Below are 16,016 nucleotides of genomic sequence, written 5' to 3' on the forward strand. Positions count from 1 at the left end.
TCCGCCTGCCGATGCAGGGGACACGGGTTCGTGCCCTGGTCTGGGAAGACCCCACATGACGCGGAGCGGCTGGGCCCGTGAGCCATGGCCGCTGAGCCTGTGCGTCCAGAGCCTGTGCTCCGCAACGGGAGAGGCCACAACAGTGAGTGGCCCTCGTACCGCAAAAAAAAAAAAAAAAAAAGAATTAAGCTTTAAATTTCCCCCCATACTTTTTCCCTTTGTCTATTTAGGTTACTGAGCATTTTGTTATGTATATGCTATCTCTATCCTTAAAAGAGTCAGCAATGGTTCAGTAATGTCTATATTGCTGTCTTGCCGGGGTCGGGGGCTTGTTTATCACAAGGGGCTGTCTATATGACAGTACAATTGTACATTGCTGTAAACTCAGTTTGAGGGCTGACTGGCTGTTATCATTCTCCTCCCCTCCTGTGCGTTGTGGCATTTATGACGGCAGCATGGAACCCAGGTCAGTTTCTATGCAATGTGTGAGACCCCATGGTGACGATCACCTCATGGCTGCTTGGAGAAACAGCCCCCAAGTTGGTGAGAAAGGCTGATTTTGTCCCTTCCCCCTCCACCTTCTCATTAAAATCTCGTCCAGGCAGGGTGGAAACCCCACAGCTGCCAACCTCAAAGGAGACTATTAGTACAAAGCAGGGTTTGTAGGCACTACTGACCTTTTGTCCTGGATTAGTCTTTGTTGTGGAAACTGCCCTATACATTGTAGCATGTTTAGCAGCATCCCCGGCCCCTGCCCACGAGATGCTGATAGCACCACCACACCCCAGTGGTGATAAACAAAAATATCTCCAAACATTGCCTGACATCCCTTGCAGGAGTGGGGGATGGAGAATCACAACCCTCACTTTCCCTAAATTCCCCTCCATCCCCCATGGGAACTGCTGATGTAAAGGTTACTCTGTAACTGTTGGAAAATCCGAGTTACATGTGCGAAAACAAAGTCTGGAATTAGAGCTAAATTTCACTTTGTTTTGCAGGATTTAAAAAAATGCGAATCAGGTACTGCTGTACTTTATGTAATTCTTTAAAACTAAAGGTTTTATTTAAATTAGCTCAATGATATCATCATTGGAGCTTTCACATGGAAATTAGTAGCTGTGTTTTCAGAAACTTTGTTGCAGTTGATGTAAATTTTCGTTTAAGGCTGTGACTTTCAACTTCAGTTGCCCTTTGGAATCTGAAAACCAACAAACAATGCCCAGGGTGCATCCTAGACCGTTTCATCAGAATCTGTGGAGGTCCGGGGTGCCTGGGGCCTAAGTAATTTAAATATGCAACTGGTTTAGAATTTGCTTTTTTTTTTTTTTTTTTTAACTTCCTAAAAATCTTTTCAAAGCTAGCAGGAAACCTAAAACTCCTCAATTTAAGAAAATGAGATGAAAACCTTTCTGTGTTCTTTCTTTTACTTTGTTCTTCTGGGTATTTCCTGATTTATTTCTAGCAGCCTTGAACCCAGCCATCCAAGTTTCAAAGTGTATTTTTTTAAAAAAGGTTACAATTGCCACTACCCTGCTTCTTGGCCTCCCCCCCGCCACCCCCGGCCCCTCAACATGGGATTACAGAATCCAGGGCCATCGCCTCCCCACCTCCTCCTCACAAGTCACCCTGGAACTCCTCAGAGCTCCCTTTGGGGTGAAGTGAGGTGACAGAGTGCGAGATGCAGTGTCAGGGACCCACTGAAAGTCAGAAGACCTCGGTTTGACTTCTGTCTTTACTGAATACTAGATCTTTTATTTGGCAAGTTGGAGACCTTTCTGAGGCTCCATTCTTCCTGGAATCCCCTCTTGGCCTTCCTTGAAAGTTATAGGGTGGTTCCACATGAGCTCCTTTATGTCGATGTATCTTGCTAAATTCTGTAAAAATGTTCTGGCAGTATTAACACTGTTGTAACGTCACTGGGAGAGGAGGAATATTCTGGCTGGCATGATCAGAAGGTTTTCTGTCTTAGAAGCTTTGAAAAAGTCCAGAAGCCTCCCAGTAAGTAAATCCAGTCTGACATTTTTTTCTTAGATTATTATCTCGGGCTAGAGCAGTGGCTTAAAACATGTGTTATCTTTTAAATGGAATGTTTATAGACTATCAGATATGAGTTCTAGTGTGTATACTAATGTATAATGTATACATTCACCATTATGATACCATTGCTGCTTCATTAGTTTACTTTCTACTTTTAAAAATTTCCAGCCCATACATTTTCATCTTTTTGTTCATATTGTTACCTTACATTTATATCTTACATTCAGTCTTGACTGTACAAGGCAGAGAAGCCATCCATGTCTCTCTATGTAATTAGGTGTTTATGTTGTTTCTATATTTAAAAATCATTGATAATGTATGAATTTATCACAATATTTTATTATACATTTTTACTTCTTAACTGGACGGGGAAGTATTTTGAAGTTTTGTCTTTCTTTGTTTTTCCTCAGAGCCACCAACCCATCTTTTAAGGACGTCTTGTCCCGAATCGAGTCCCACGAAGACTGTAGGAACTTACCCATGATCTCTTTTCTCATCCTCCCGATGCAGAGGGTGACCCGCCTTCCCCTGCTCATGGATGTAAGATGTGATCCGGTGTCTCTTTCCTCTGTGGATAGCTGTGTTGCTGCAAGTCCGATTAAGAAAATTATTCTTACCCCGCTTAAATTATATCCCTTCTATAAAATCCCCCAATTAAGTGAAAAGGTGCTGTTCGGTCGTAAAGTCCCACCTGTGTCTAATATCTTTGGAAATTATCTTCAATTTAGGCTTGTGGGGTCACTCTGAAGAAGTTAGGTTATCCCTCATTTTCTTAACATTTTTTGAAATGGGAAGAATATTGACTTCTTGGAGTCAAGAGTCCCAGATTCCTTTTCCGGCTGAGCCACTAGGCCTGTGACCTTGGGCAAGTCACTTAATCTCTTTGGGCCTCAGTTTCCTCTGGTTGACCACTAAGATCCCTTCCCTGTCACATTCCAAGATGATGAGGTGCTTCCATTTCGCACAGGAAAGAGGTCCTCTACAGCATCACAGGGCATAAACCTCCCCTATTTTGCATTGCTCAGAATGAGTGAGGAAAGTCCAGGTGTCCGTCTTATCTTAGGAAACATTCATGAAGAAAACAAGTATGTGATTTTGAATAGTGGTAAGATGTGGCTGGGAGAAGAGTTGAGACTGCCAGGTGGGAAGCACAGCTGGGAGGACAGCCAGACGTCTGGTAGCTCAGGAGGGCTGCACACTGGCTGGGCTGCAACTGCAGGGGCATCCGTGAGAGAACGGGGGTGGCCCGACATGACTCCCATCCAGCTAGAGGGGCAAAGAGTTTTTTTTTTTTTTTTTTTTTTTTAATTGAAGTATAGTTGATTTACAATATTGTGTTAGTTTCAGGTGTACAGCAAAGTGATTCAGTTTTATACATATATATTTTTTCAGATTATTTTCCATTATAGGTTATTGTAAGATATATACTGTGTTATACAGTAACTCCTTGTTGCTTATCTATTTAATATATAGTAGTATGTATCTGTTAATCCCAACTCCTAATTTATCCCTCCCCTGCCTTCCTTTCCCCTTTGGTAACTATAAGTTTGTTTTCTGTGTCTGTGACTCCTTTGTTTTGTATATAGATTCATTTGTATTATTTTTTAGATTCCACATATGTGATATCATGTAATATTTATCTTTTTCTGTCAGACTTACTTCACTTAGTATGATAACCTCTAGGTCCATTCATGTTGCTGCAAATGGCATTATTTAATCCTTTTTTATGGCTGAGTAATATTCCATTTTATGTATCACATCTTCTTAAACCAGTCTTCTGTTGATGGGCATTTGGGTTGCTTCCATGTCTTGGCTATTGTAAATAGTGCTGCTATGAATATTGGGATGCATGTATCTTTTTGAATTAAGAGTTTTTGTCTTTTCTGGATATATGCCCAGGAGTGGGATTGCTGGATCATATGGTGTAGCTCAAAGAGTACCTTTTGGATCAAATTAAAATATTTTGGCATAGTTCTACTTTACAATGGATAATATTAATATAATGTCAGTTTTGACACACTTGCTTTTTACAAGTGAAAATACAGGGTAAAAATAAAGCAAAAAATTACAGTCGAGTAAGATTACAAAATAAATTCCATTTTCTCGATTCCATTATAAATTCTAAGAGCTATTCTGAAGAAGCACTGAAGTTTAGAAACGAGTGAAAGTGTGTGATCATGGTCACTTTGCTGGCTCTGCTGCACGGTGAGGGGAAGGCTCAGCTGTCATTTCAGAATTCACAGCACCTGCTGCTCTCCAAGGCCGCCTCAGTCTACTCCCTTTACACCCTTCCTTGTCCGTTCCCTGTGATTTAAGAACGAGATTCTCTCCTTGTAAATACTGGGAAACTTGCAGTTTTGTGAATCTAGCTCTGATTTTTAAAAAATCAATATTTATCATGTCTAAGAATAGAATGAAGCCAGGTTATCAAAACTAAGATTTGGCTCTAAAAAGGTTTATTTCCTGTGCCTAATAAGACATTTATAGAAATAATGAAACTTTGACACATATAGGAAAATATTAATTTTCAAACTTTACTATTTTTTAACAAGAAATGGTTATTTTCTAAATGTAACATTTCTAGTAATGTTATGAATTTTCAGGATTCTTTCTTTTTCTTCTTCTGAAAACACGTTTTAGCCGAGTTTCCTTAGATTCTGTATATTCTGTGATCTCAGCCTTTTTTTATATTCTCTCCCTTTGTGATTCTGAGGAAATTGCTTAGATAGATTGGGACTCACAAAATCTAATATACATGTTGTAGGTACCATGTTGGAGGTTTATGCCATGATTGGCCAGTAGGCTCTAAACTTCGGGGTCAGAGACCATTTTGAGATTGTGAGTAAAGCTGTAGTCATTCTCCCTAGAAAATTCAGTGTGCAAAATTTTACCTAAAATTGAAGTGTGCAAAGAAACTATGGACTCAGGATGCCTGCTCCCAGAGACAAAGACTAGTATTTTTCAAACTGCTTTTGTACCCATTAGTGGGTCATGAAATTGATTTTTGAATCATGAGCAGTGTTTTAAAAAAATGAATATAGAATAGAACATGTGGTATATGATATATACATCGTTCATAATGTGGTTAAATATTATTTCATAAAAAACTTGTTTCATTTTTATGTGCATGTCTACTGGTTGCAGTGTAAAAGTATTTCTTGCAGTGGGTCATAGTCAAAAAATTTTGAGAACCATTCATATAAATCCATCGATGGTACACTCTATGCTTCTCATGTATCACATGTAACAATCCTGACACCTGACTTTTGGATTTATAGACTTGGTGCTCGTCTGCATTTAAGGTACCAGTGGTTTGCTAGTTCCTAAAATCTTCCACCTCTGCTGGATGCCTGTTGCCCTAATCTGTTTCCTGTGTGTGAGAACCTGGCCACCTGGGCAGAATTTAAATGTACCTAAAACATGGTCTCTTCAATGTTACTTCATTTGGAGATTTAGTTAAGCTTGTTAATTGAGGTGAACATTTTTAACAGTTGAAATGGTTCTGTTGGCTTTGAATGGGTATAGTTTCAAAAGTTTTACATAATTCAGTATACCTTCAGTTGACCTTCTTTGAATTCGATTTTACCGTCGCAGAAATAACAGTGTAAACATATCAAGGGAAAATCCAGCAGCCGTTTTTTTGATGGTTTTATTCACATTATTTCATTTGCAAATATAATAAGCTCTAATAATAATGATGATGATGATCATTAATTTTGTCATTCATTGAGAGCCTACTGTATGCCAGGTATTCATAAAAAACTTTACATGCATTATCATTTAACTTTTGTAACAACCTTGTGATGTAATTGCATTATCCCAATTTTCCAGATGAGGAAACGGAGGCTTATGGAGGCGGGGTAGGTGACTTGCCCAAGGTCAAGTAGCTAGTCAGGAGCAGATCTGGAGTTTGAAACCAGGTTCACCCACCTCTGAAGTCTATCCTCTTATTTAACTATCCTCTGGATTAACATGGGTCCTGTGCTGTTAAAGACTATTTCCTAGTTTTGTAATCGGATTTTAATGTCATCTTCAGACTCATCTATAGTATTGTGTTCAGCATTGTTAAGTTTGCTACAAGTAAGACTCCATGACTGGACGCTGGTTTTGTTTTACTTAGTACAATAAATCAGTTGATTTTGTTCTTCTTTTACTTGATTGCAGACTATCTGTCAAAAGACACCTAAGGACTCTTCAAAGTATGAAGTCTGCAAAAGGGCCTTAAAGGAAGTAAGCAAGGTAAGTGCTGAGAGTCTCATTACACAGTAATGGAATCACCCATTCAGATCCCTCTGAAGAGAACATATCTGAGTTTGATGCTGAAAACTGGTAGATTCTCATAGCCATTTGCACACCATTCTTTGGGTAGCCAAAAAACAAAGCAATGTTTGCTGTACTCAAATGAAACTGGTATTTTTACTGTTTCAGACAGTCTTGTCTTAAGGGCCTTTAGATATCTCATTTTCTTTTGGTGTCTGCATTCGATAAGTATTTATTGAGTATCCACTACAGTGCCAGGGACGATGCCAGCCCCTGAAAATATGGGGATGAATAAGACATCGGTGGTTACTGCCCTCGTGGAACGTGCTGTGTAAAGGGGAAGGCAGACATTAAATAAGAATTACAGGGCTTCCCTGGTGGCGCAGTGGTCGAGAGTCTGCCTGCTGATGCAGGGGACACGGGTTCGTGCCCCGGTCCGGGAAGATCCCACATGCCGTGGAGCAGCTGGACCCGTGAGCCATGGCCGCTGAGCCTGCATGTCCGGAGCCTGTGCTCCGCAACGGGAGAGGCCACAACAGTGAGAGGCCCGCGTACCGCAAAAAAAAAAAAAAAAAAATTACAATAAAGGATGATGAGTGACATAAGAGGCAAGAACATAGTAATGTTGAAGCTGAAGCCTGATGCAGGAGTAGCTGTTGAATTCTCCAGATTCTATAAACATGTTCCCAAAGACAGGAACATGTTTATAGAATTTGGAGAACTAGAATGTTCTTCATGTGACAAGAGCCCAGTTCAGGAGAGAGAGCACTGAGGAACCATGTTAGGGAATTGTGGACCTTACCCTAGGCTGCCGTGGAAGCTGTAAATTCATGTGCTGTGAAGGTGACAGTGGGCGTGAGCCCCAGTGATGAGGCCTTTGTAGTTGATGAGGCTACAGATGATAGGGGCCTGTACTGATGTGATAGTAAGATGGAGAGAAGCAAACCTTCAACACTGGGGAGGTAGGCATGGAGAGTGTTTGGGTGGGCGTATTTGCGGACAGAAATCAAGGAAAATAGTCTCTGGCTTGTGCAACCAGATGGATGCCCTTGTTTATCTCTACAGTAGGAACATAGGGAGAAGCTGATGAGTTCCATTTAGAATGTGTCGGAACTGACATTCCTATAGAACATCCAAGTCAGGAGCTCAGTGGAGAGACGTGAATTGGAGACGTGGATTTGTGGATCATCAGCCTAGGGATGATTTTTGAAGCTGGGAGAATGGATGAAAGTACCCAGGAGTATGTATGGTAAGAAGAGTAGTTAGTGAGTCTGAAGTACAACTGTGAAGAACACCGGACTTCATCTTGTTTAGGGAAAAGGAACCAACAGAGGAGACTTGAAAAACAAACAAAATGTACCAAAGAAGGGCTTCCCTGGTGGCGCAGTGGTTGAGAGTCCACCTGCCGATGCAGGGGACGCGGGTTCGTGCCCCGGTCCGCGAAGATCCCACATGCTGCGGAGCGGCTGGGCCCGTGAGCCATGGCCGCTGAGCCTGCATGTCCGGAGCCTGTGCTCCGCAACAGGAGAGGCCACAACAGTGAGAGGCCCGTGCACCGCAAAAAAAAAAAATGTACCAAAGACGGAGGAAAACTTAATAAATGGTCTGGCAAATTGCATGTAATATGGTGGGGGGAAGGCCAGACCCGTTGGGTGCTCCTGAAAGACAAAGTGGGATAATGATTGATGCGTTCACTGGGTTTATTTATCATCAGGTGGGTTGTGTCCTTGCAGAAGTGGGTGTGGAAGCCAGATTGGAGTGTGTTGAGGGCTGAGTGGGAGGTGGGAACATGCAGGCAGCTAATGTAGCTGTTTCAACAATCAGGCTGAGGGTAAAAAGACAAAAAGAGAGCTGTAGTTGAAAGGGAAGTGAGGGAGGGTCTTTTTTTGTTTAAAGATTAGAGAAATTTGGGTTTGTTTAAATGCTAATAGGAATATTTAGCTGCAAGAAAGCAATCGAAGTTATGGGAATCAGTGAGGATACGGCCCAGGGGAGCAAAGCTCATGATCGCATCAGAAGCGTCCTAAATATCTCGAAGCTGCACATTACTTCTGAGTTTGGTACATCTTTGTACCACTTTATTGTGAAGCACTTTTTGTTTTAATCAACTTTAAATTGACTCTATTTTACTTTTCCTTGCCAATAATAACTACAAAATCATGGGTTTTATGAGCTGGTTGTTTCTTTATATATATATATATATATTGTTTTTATTGGAGTATAATTGCTTTACAATATTGTGTTAGTTTCTGCTGTACAGTGAAGTGAATCAGCTATATGTAAACACATATCCCCTCCCTCTTAGACCCCCCAATCCCACCCATCTAGGTCATCACAGACCACTGAGCTGAGCTCCCTGTGCTATACAGCAGGTTCCTACCAGCTACCTATTTTACACATGGTAGTGTATTTATGTCAGACCTAATCTCCCAATTCGTCCCACCCTCCTTTTCCTCCTCTGTGTCCACATGTCCTTTCTCTACATCTGCGTTTCTATTCCTGCCCTGCAAATAGGTTCATCTGTACCAAATTCTAGATTCCACATACATGCATTAATATACGATGTTTGTTTTCCTCTTTCTGACTTAATTCACTCTGTATGACAGACTCTAGGTCCATCCACATCTCTACAAATGACCCAATTTCATTTCTTTTCATGGCTGAGTAATACTCCATTATATATATGTACCACATCTTTATCCATTCTTCTGTTGATGGACTTTTAGGTTGTTTCCATGTCTTGGCTTTTGTGAATAGTGCTGCTGTGAACATAGGGGTGCACGTATCTGGGTTTTTTTTTTTTTTTTTTTTTTTTTAAGCTGTGGTTTTCTTTTCTTTGGGAAGATGTTGGGAGTAGGAGCTTATTAATTAATTTATTTATTTTTGCTGTGTTGGGTCTTCGTTTCTGTGTGAGGGCTTTCTCTAGTTGTGGCAAGCGGGGGCCACTCTTCATTGCGGTGTGCGGGCCTCACTGTCATGGCCTCTCTTGTTGCGGAGCACAGGCTCCAGACACGCAGGCTCAGTAGTTGTGGCACGGGCCTAGTTGCTCCGCAGCATGTGGGATCCTCCCAGACCAGGGCTCAAACCCGTGTCCCCTGCATTAGCAGGCAGATTCTCAACAACTGCGCCACCAGGGAAGCCCACACGTATCTTTTTGAATTAGAGTTTTGTTCAGGTATATGCCTGGGAGTGGGATTGCTGAATCATATAGCAACTCAAAATATTTTTAGTTTTTGAGGAACCTCCGTATTGTTCTCCATAGCGGCTGTACCAATTACATTCCCACCAACAGTGTAGGAGGGTTCCCTTTTCTCCACATCCTCTCCAGCATTTGTTACTTGTAGACTGTTTAATGATGGCCATTCTGCCTGGTGTGAGGTGGTACCTCATAGTAGTTTTGATCTGCATTTCTCTAATAATTAGAAATGTTGAGCACCTTTTCATGTGCCTATTGGCCATCTGTATGTCTTCTTTGGAGAAATGTCTATTTAGGTCTTCTGCCCACTTTTTTATATTAAAAAAGAAGTTTATCTGTGTCTTAGTCTGTTTCGGCTGCTAGAACAGCATACCGTGGACTGCGTGGCTTATACACAATAGAAATGTATTTCCCACAGTTCTAGAGGCTGGAAGTCCAAGATCAAGGTGCCAGCGTGGTTGGGTTGGGGCCCTCTTCTAGCCAGGTTGCAGACTTCTCCTTATAGCCTCACACGGCAGAAGGGAGCGAGGGAGCTCTCTGGGGCCTGTTGGAGAAAGCACTACTGTAAGTCCCCTACATACGAACAAATTCAATTTGGAGAGCGCGCTTGTAAGTCCAATTTGTTCAAAGTTAATCTAGGTACCCAACTAACACACTACGGTACTGTAATAGGTTTATTATACTTTTCACACAAATAATACATAAAAAACAAATGAACACAAAAAATAAAACATTTTAAATCTCACAGTCCAGTACCTTGAAAAGTACGGTAGTACAGTACAACAGCTGGCATCCAGGGGCTGGCATCGAGTGAACAGGCAGGAAGAGTTACTGACTGGAGGAGGGAGAGGAGGTGGGAGATGGCAGAGCTGAAGGATCGTCAGCAATAGTATAGAGGGCAAGCTGCAATTTCTTTCACACCTGACGTTTTTGGCACAGGTTCTGGTTCCTTTGTGGGACCAGAGGCATGTTTGCATCTTTGAAAGCTCGAAACTTGAAGGTTCATATGTAGGGGACTTACTGTAGTCCCATTTGTGAGGGCTGTATCCTCATGACTTCTAAGCACCTCCCAAAGTCCCCACTTGCTAATACCTAATAGCATCTTCGGAGGTTAAGCATCCAACACATATTATGGGGGGATATGAACATTCAAACCATAGCAGTCTGTCAACCACTTGAATGCATTTCTTGCACCATCAGTGGTCTGCATATCCCACTTAGGGAAACAGTACGTGAAGAAACTTGGCCTGACAGGTATGAAATTACCTAAGGTCCTACTGCCCATGGGTCTCTCCTCCAGGACCCCAAATCGTATGGGGAAGGCGGTGATGGTGGGGTCTTTAGGAGAAACTATTGTACTTAGAGAAGTTCTGTCCTTGGCCCTGAAAGAGATTGTGTCAGATTTTGTTTGGTTGTTACTGAGAAGTTGGAAAAGAATTCACACAGAAGAGGAAGGAGGAAGGTAATAGTAATTGAATTGAACCAGCAATGATCCTTTATTTTTTTTGAGACTTTTACACCCCAGTTACAGTAGACTGCTACATTCCTTCAGGTGTCTCTGGTTCACTTGATTTGACACTGGTTCTTTTAGGAAAGGCTGGCAAAAATGTAATGTAATTGCCTTACCTTGATACTTAACTGTATGAAGGACTCTCTGTGAAGAAGTGCTGTTCCAGTGAATTGTTTTTTCTAAGGCAGCGTTTCTCTCTCTCGAGCAGGAGTCATGAATATCAGGATTATTCTTGCAATCTCCTAGTGTTGTAGGGAACCAAGGTTATCAATACGGCCAGCTCAGAGATTCATCTTCTTTTTCATTTGTGCAGGTTACTGATGGGGTTTTCTAGATTCTGGGAAAACAATGTCAGTATTTTTAACAAAAAGACTGTGTACATAGAGCATTTATGGTTCAAAATCAAAATGCAGAATTTCAATAAGAATTGCTTCCCTTATGAAAGAAATTGGGAGTTCCCAGTATTTATTTTAGACAGTGAAATTTTGTGTGATGAGGCCCAAGTTTTTAGAGCCGGACTCCACCTAAGGCCCTTGGGCAAGTCTCTCTAGATGGTTATTCATTCTTGGAAAAAATGAGTAATATCTTATTTGGTAATTAAAATGCTAATGAAATTTATTTGCATAGTGTGAATAATACTTCAGTGAAATTGCTCCTGTATGTGGCTGAAATGACGGTGACAACTTACTGAAATGGGACTTTGGAAAGACTTACTGACTTAGTCAAACAACTCAAAAACAAGAAAGATGTTTCTATCAAGTGAAATGTGTATTTACTTCCAGATTTTCGGCTCAGATGCTGGGGCGGAGCCGGGGGGAGGGAAATTTCCAGGGAATCTGATAGTTCAGCTGGTGTAGAGTCTTGTCTGGTGTCTAAGGAGTGGTGCTCAGGACATGGTTTCTTATGCCAATGAAATCGTCCCTGCTGCTGTCTTTTATTTACTCTCCCGTGGAAAAAGAATAACTGCTTTAACGTGCACCTCATAAAAATTCTCCTTCTATTTGGAGATAATATTAAGTTATAAGCTTTTCTCTTAGTGGCAGAAGAGCCAAGTTCTCTTGAATCTTTTCCTGTAACTTATTGCTTCAGCTCTTTAAAAGAGGTAGATATCTATCTATTAACATGAAAAGATCTCTAAGCTGTGTCGTTAAGTGAAGAACATTAAGTTGTAGAACAGAAAAAATAGTGTAATGACATCTAGGTAATAAAATGTGTTTATATACATATGTATGTCATCAGTTTATTGAAATAGTACCCAGAATCATACACATCAGACTTTCAACCGTGGTTACTGATGGTAAAGGGAGAGGAGTGCAGAAGGGAGGAATTAATAAGGTTTTTTTCCTTCACTCCAAGTACTGCTCTGAAAGAATGCATTTAAGGTTTACAAAGATAACATTTTAAAAATAATGTACTTAAATGTCCGTTACAGAAAATTTGAAGAATTGAAATAAGAGAAAATAAAATGTATCAGTAATCTTGTCAAAGATAGTGACTATTGCCATTTTACAGCGTGCCCTTCCAGTGGATGTAAATGTATACTTACACATGGATTCATGTGGTACCCATTTCATTTACTCTTCTAAATAGTGCTGCATGGACTATGGCCTTACCTAAATGATTGTGCTCCTCTGATGATTTCTGTTGAAAAGTTTCCAGAAATGGGTTTATTGGGGAAAAAAGGGTAGGTATGATTTAAAGACCCCCAAGTGCCTTCAAGAAAAGTTGTCCCTGTATCCATGACAACCAGAAGTATTTCTAAGTGTCTATCTTACTGTGCACTCCCCAGCATCCAATATTCTTTTCATCTTTGTGAATTTGATATATTGAAAATACTTTATTTTCATTTTAATTTATATTTCTACATTAGAGAGATTGAGTTCTTTTTTTTCCACATAAATTTGGCCTAAAACAAAAAATTCAGCCAAATTTAATAAAGCTGTGACAGATGCTGAAGGAAGGCACGGCCTTAATATGCAGACGCTGATTTTAATAAAAACACTATATCCAAATTAGCGCTTGTCCCTTCAAGATAGTCATTAAACAGAGTCCACTGATGATACCATTGCTTGATATATTTGGGGGGAACTTCTTTGTTTTTAATACGCCTTTGAAGGTGGAGGCTGGTGGAGTCTATGTTTGGAAGTTTAGGAAATAAAGATTATAACTTTATTTTCCATTTTCCCTTTCATTTTAACGTGGGATAACTAAAAAGGAATTGTCCCCCCCCTTTTTAAAGTGGCTTATAAATGATCTCTGAAGGCAGTTTACACATTAACATTTGCTGAGCATTCCTTGTGTCTTAGGTACTGGGCTGGGCACTGAACTAACAAATATGGAAATTTCACAATCTCTGAAAGCTTCGAGGAGCCTTTTAAGGATTTCAAGCTGAGGAGTTGCATGATCAGATTTGAACTTAGAAAGACTGAAAACGTTTCTCTGGATGACACATCAGGGTAGGGCAGAAGTGATGGCAGAGAATTAGGAGGCCAGTAATCCAAAGGAGAGGGGGTTTGGGCCTGAGTGCGGGGACAGGGCTGGTGGGTGAGTGGACAGCAGGACGGCAACATGAAGGAGACTTTATGGACTGTTTGGATGTGGAGGACAAAGGAGCGGGAGGCGTCTGAGCGGTGAGGACCCAGCTTTTTGGCTTGGGGAAGCGGATGATGCCGGGATTGATCACATAGAGAACACTGGGCCGGGGGAGGGGGTGATGAAGGTAGTGTTGAGGTTTGGTCATTCCATCCTGAGTTTGAGATGGCTCTGGGGGACCCGAGAAGAGATACCATCCAGGTAGTTGGATGTAGAGCTTAGGGAACAGACCAAGTCTGGGAGCACAGATTTGGGAACTATGAACATATATTCTTCAAGAGAAATCATAAAAATGCCCTGAGCAGTGGCTGCTTGATTGGATTTTGTTCTGTCTTAAACCTTTTAGGATATATATATTATTTTAAAGTCACTTTTTTTTTTTTAAGATTTTTTGGATGTGGACTTTTTTTTTTTTTTTAAAGAAGATGTTGGGGGTAGGAGTTTATTAATTTATTTCTTTACTTTGACTGTGTTGAGTCTTCGTTTCTGTGTGAGGGCTTTCTCTAGTTGTGGCAAGCGGGGGCCACTCTTGATCACGGTGCGCGGGCCTCTCACTATCGTGGCCTCTCTTGTTGTGGAGCATGGGCTCCAGATGCGCAGGCTCAGTAGTTGTGGCTCACGGGCCTAGCTGCTCTGTGGCATGTGGGATCCTCCCAGACCAGGGCTCGAACCCGTGTCCCCTGCATTGGCAGGCAGATTCTCAACCACTGCGCCACCAGGGAAGCCCTGGATGTGGACCATTTTTAAAGTCTTTATTGAATTTGTTACAATATTGCTTCTGTTTTATGTCTTGGTTTTTTGCCATGAGGCATGTGGGATCTTAGCTCCCTGACCCGGGATCGAACCTGCACCCCCTGCATTAGAAAGTGAAGTCCTAACCACTGGACCACCAGGGAAGTCCCCCTTTTAGGATATTTTAATTGCAATTGCCTCAGCCCAGCCAGGATATTTTCTGTGCCTAGCTTTGATCAGGTGCAGCCATCAGTCCCTGCATCAGTGAACTCCTCAAGACCATTCAGACCTAAAGATATGCTGGAACTGAAGATAGGTGTACCCTCGAAGCCTCGAATATCTGTTAGGTGACTGGAAACATCCAAGTGTCCATCAGTGGGGGATTGAATAAGTACACTGTGGAAAGCACATATGGTCGTAGCATATGTTGCATCCTGTCACTCCTCTGCTGAAAGCCTGCTGGTGGCTTCTATTTGCACTTAGAATACAATCCACACACCTGAAGAACTTGCATGCTTTGACCCTGGGCTGGTCCTCTAGTTTCCTCTTGTGCCATTTTCCTGTGTCAGGGCCTTTTACTTGCTCAGGCACACGGCACTTTCCCAGTGTCAGCCCTTTGCTCCTGGGGTTCACTCTGCCTGGACCGGCGCTCTCCATTGATTTGGGTGCTAACTCCCTTTTCTCCTTCAGCTGTCAGCCTAAATGACCTCTCAGGAGAGGTCCCTGGCTCCCTCCTCACCCACCTCCTCCCAGACCCCCTGGTTTTTTGTTTGTTTGTTTTTTCCCCTTTAAGATTTCAGTCTGTAATTATTGTGTCTGCCCTTCTTTTATGAGGATGGGGATTGTGTATCTCTTTATTTATTTATTTTTTTTGCGGTACACGGGCCTCTCACTGTTGTGGCCTCTCCCGTTGCGGAGCACAGGCTCCGGACGCACAGGCTCAGCGGCCATGGCTCACGGGCCCAGCCGCTCCGCGGCATGTAGGACCTTCCCGGACCGGGGCACGAACCCATGTCCCCCGCATCGGCAGGTGGACTGTCAACCACTGCGCCACCAGGGAAGCCCCGGGATTGTGTATCTCTTAAATGTTGTAACCCTAGCATCTGGCACATACCAGGTACGAAATAAACTTTTTTTTCAGTGAATGTTATATTTATAGGGCGAAATATTGGCAAGTGAAAAAATTAAGTCACAGAGAAACATTGAATAATCCCTTTACAAAAATTAGAATTTCTACACATTATATGTGTGTGTTTGTATGTTCATACAAGCATAGGAAAAAAAGAGAAAGTGTATAACCTATCTTGTTTCCAGTTACCTCCATGGAGTAGGATCAGGTCAGAGCCTTTTATGGCCTGTTTTGTTTACTTATGTATTATCATTTTTTTTTTTTACAGTAAGCATAGGTAACTTAATGAAGCAGTAATATTAAAGTAAATCCAATCAGAATTTCTAGCTTCGCTTTTAGCAATCACATGTCTTTATGGCCAATGATCCTTGTTATGGACAAGTTTTATAGATTTTTCAGTTAATAAGAAATTGGAAATACAAAGTTTGTTTTGGTTTACGCCAGTGAACTAATAATTATGTATTAGGTACAGTGTAAAGGAGAAACTCCTGTGTGTCTCCTCTGTGCTCAGTACTCTACCCACAGAGCACTTCATTTCTTTCTTTCTTTTTTTTTTTTTT

The 16,016-nt window shown here is 41.5% G+C and overlaps 1 protein-coding gene across 2 annotated transcripts in view; it reads left to right on the forward strand.

Moving 5' to 3' along the window:
• Positions 1–16,016, forward strand: part of ARHGEF26 (Rho guanine nucleotide exchange factor 26) — a 146,440-nt gene that overhangs the window by 79,867 nt on the left and 50,557 nt on the right. For both annotated transcript variants that reach the window (XM_082625676.1, XM_082625675.1), the window contains 2 exons: positions 2,448–2,577; positions 6,202–6,276. In XM_082625676.1, the coding sequence (XP_082481802.1) occupies positions 2,448–2,577; positions 6,202–6,276 (205 nt within the window). The remainder of the gene's footprint in view (positions 1–2,447; positions 2,578–6,201; positions 6,277–16,016) is intronic.

Source organism: Mesoplodon mirus (genome assembly GCF_964341445.2).
Source record: "Mesoplodon mirus genome assembly, chromosome: 6".
Classification (NCBI taxonomy): Eukaryota; Metazoa; Chordata; class Mammalia; order Artiodactyla; family Ziphiidae; genus Mesoplodon; species Mesoplodon mirus.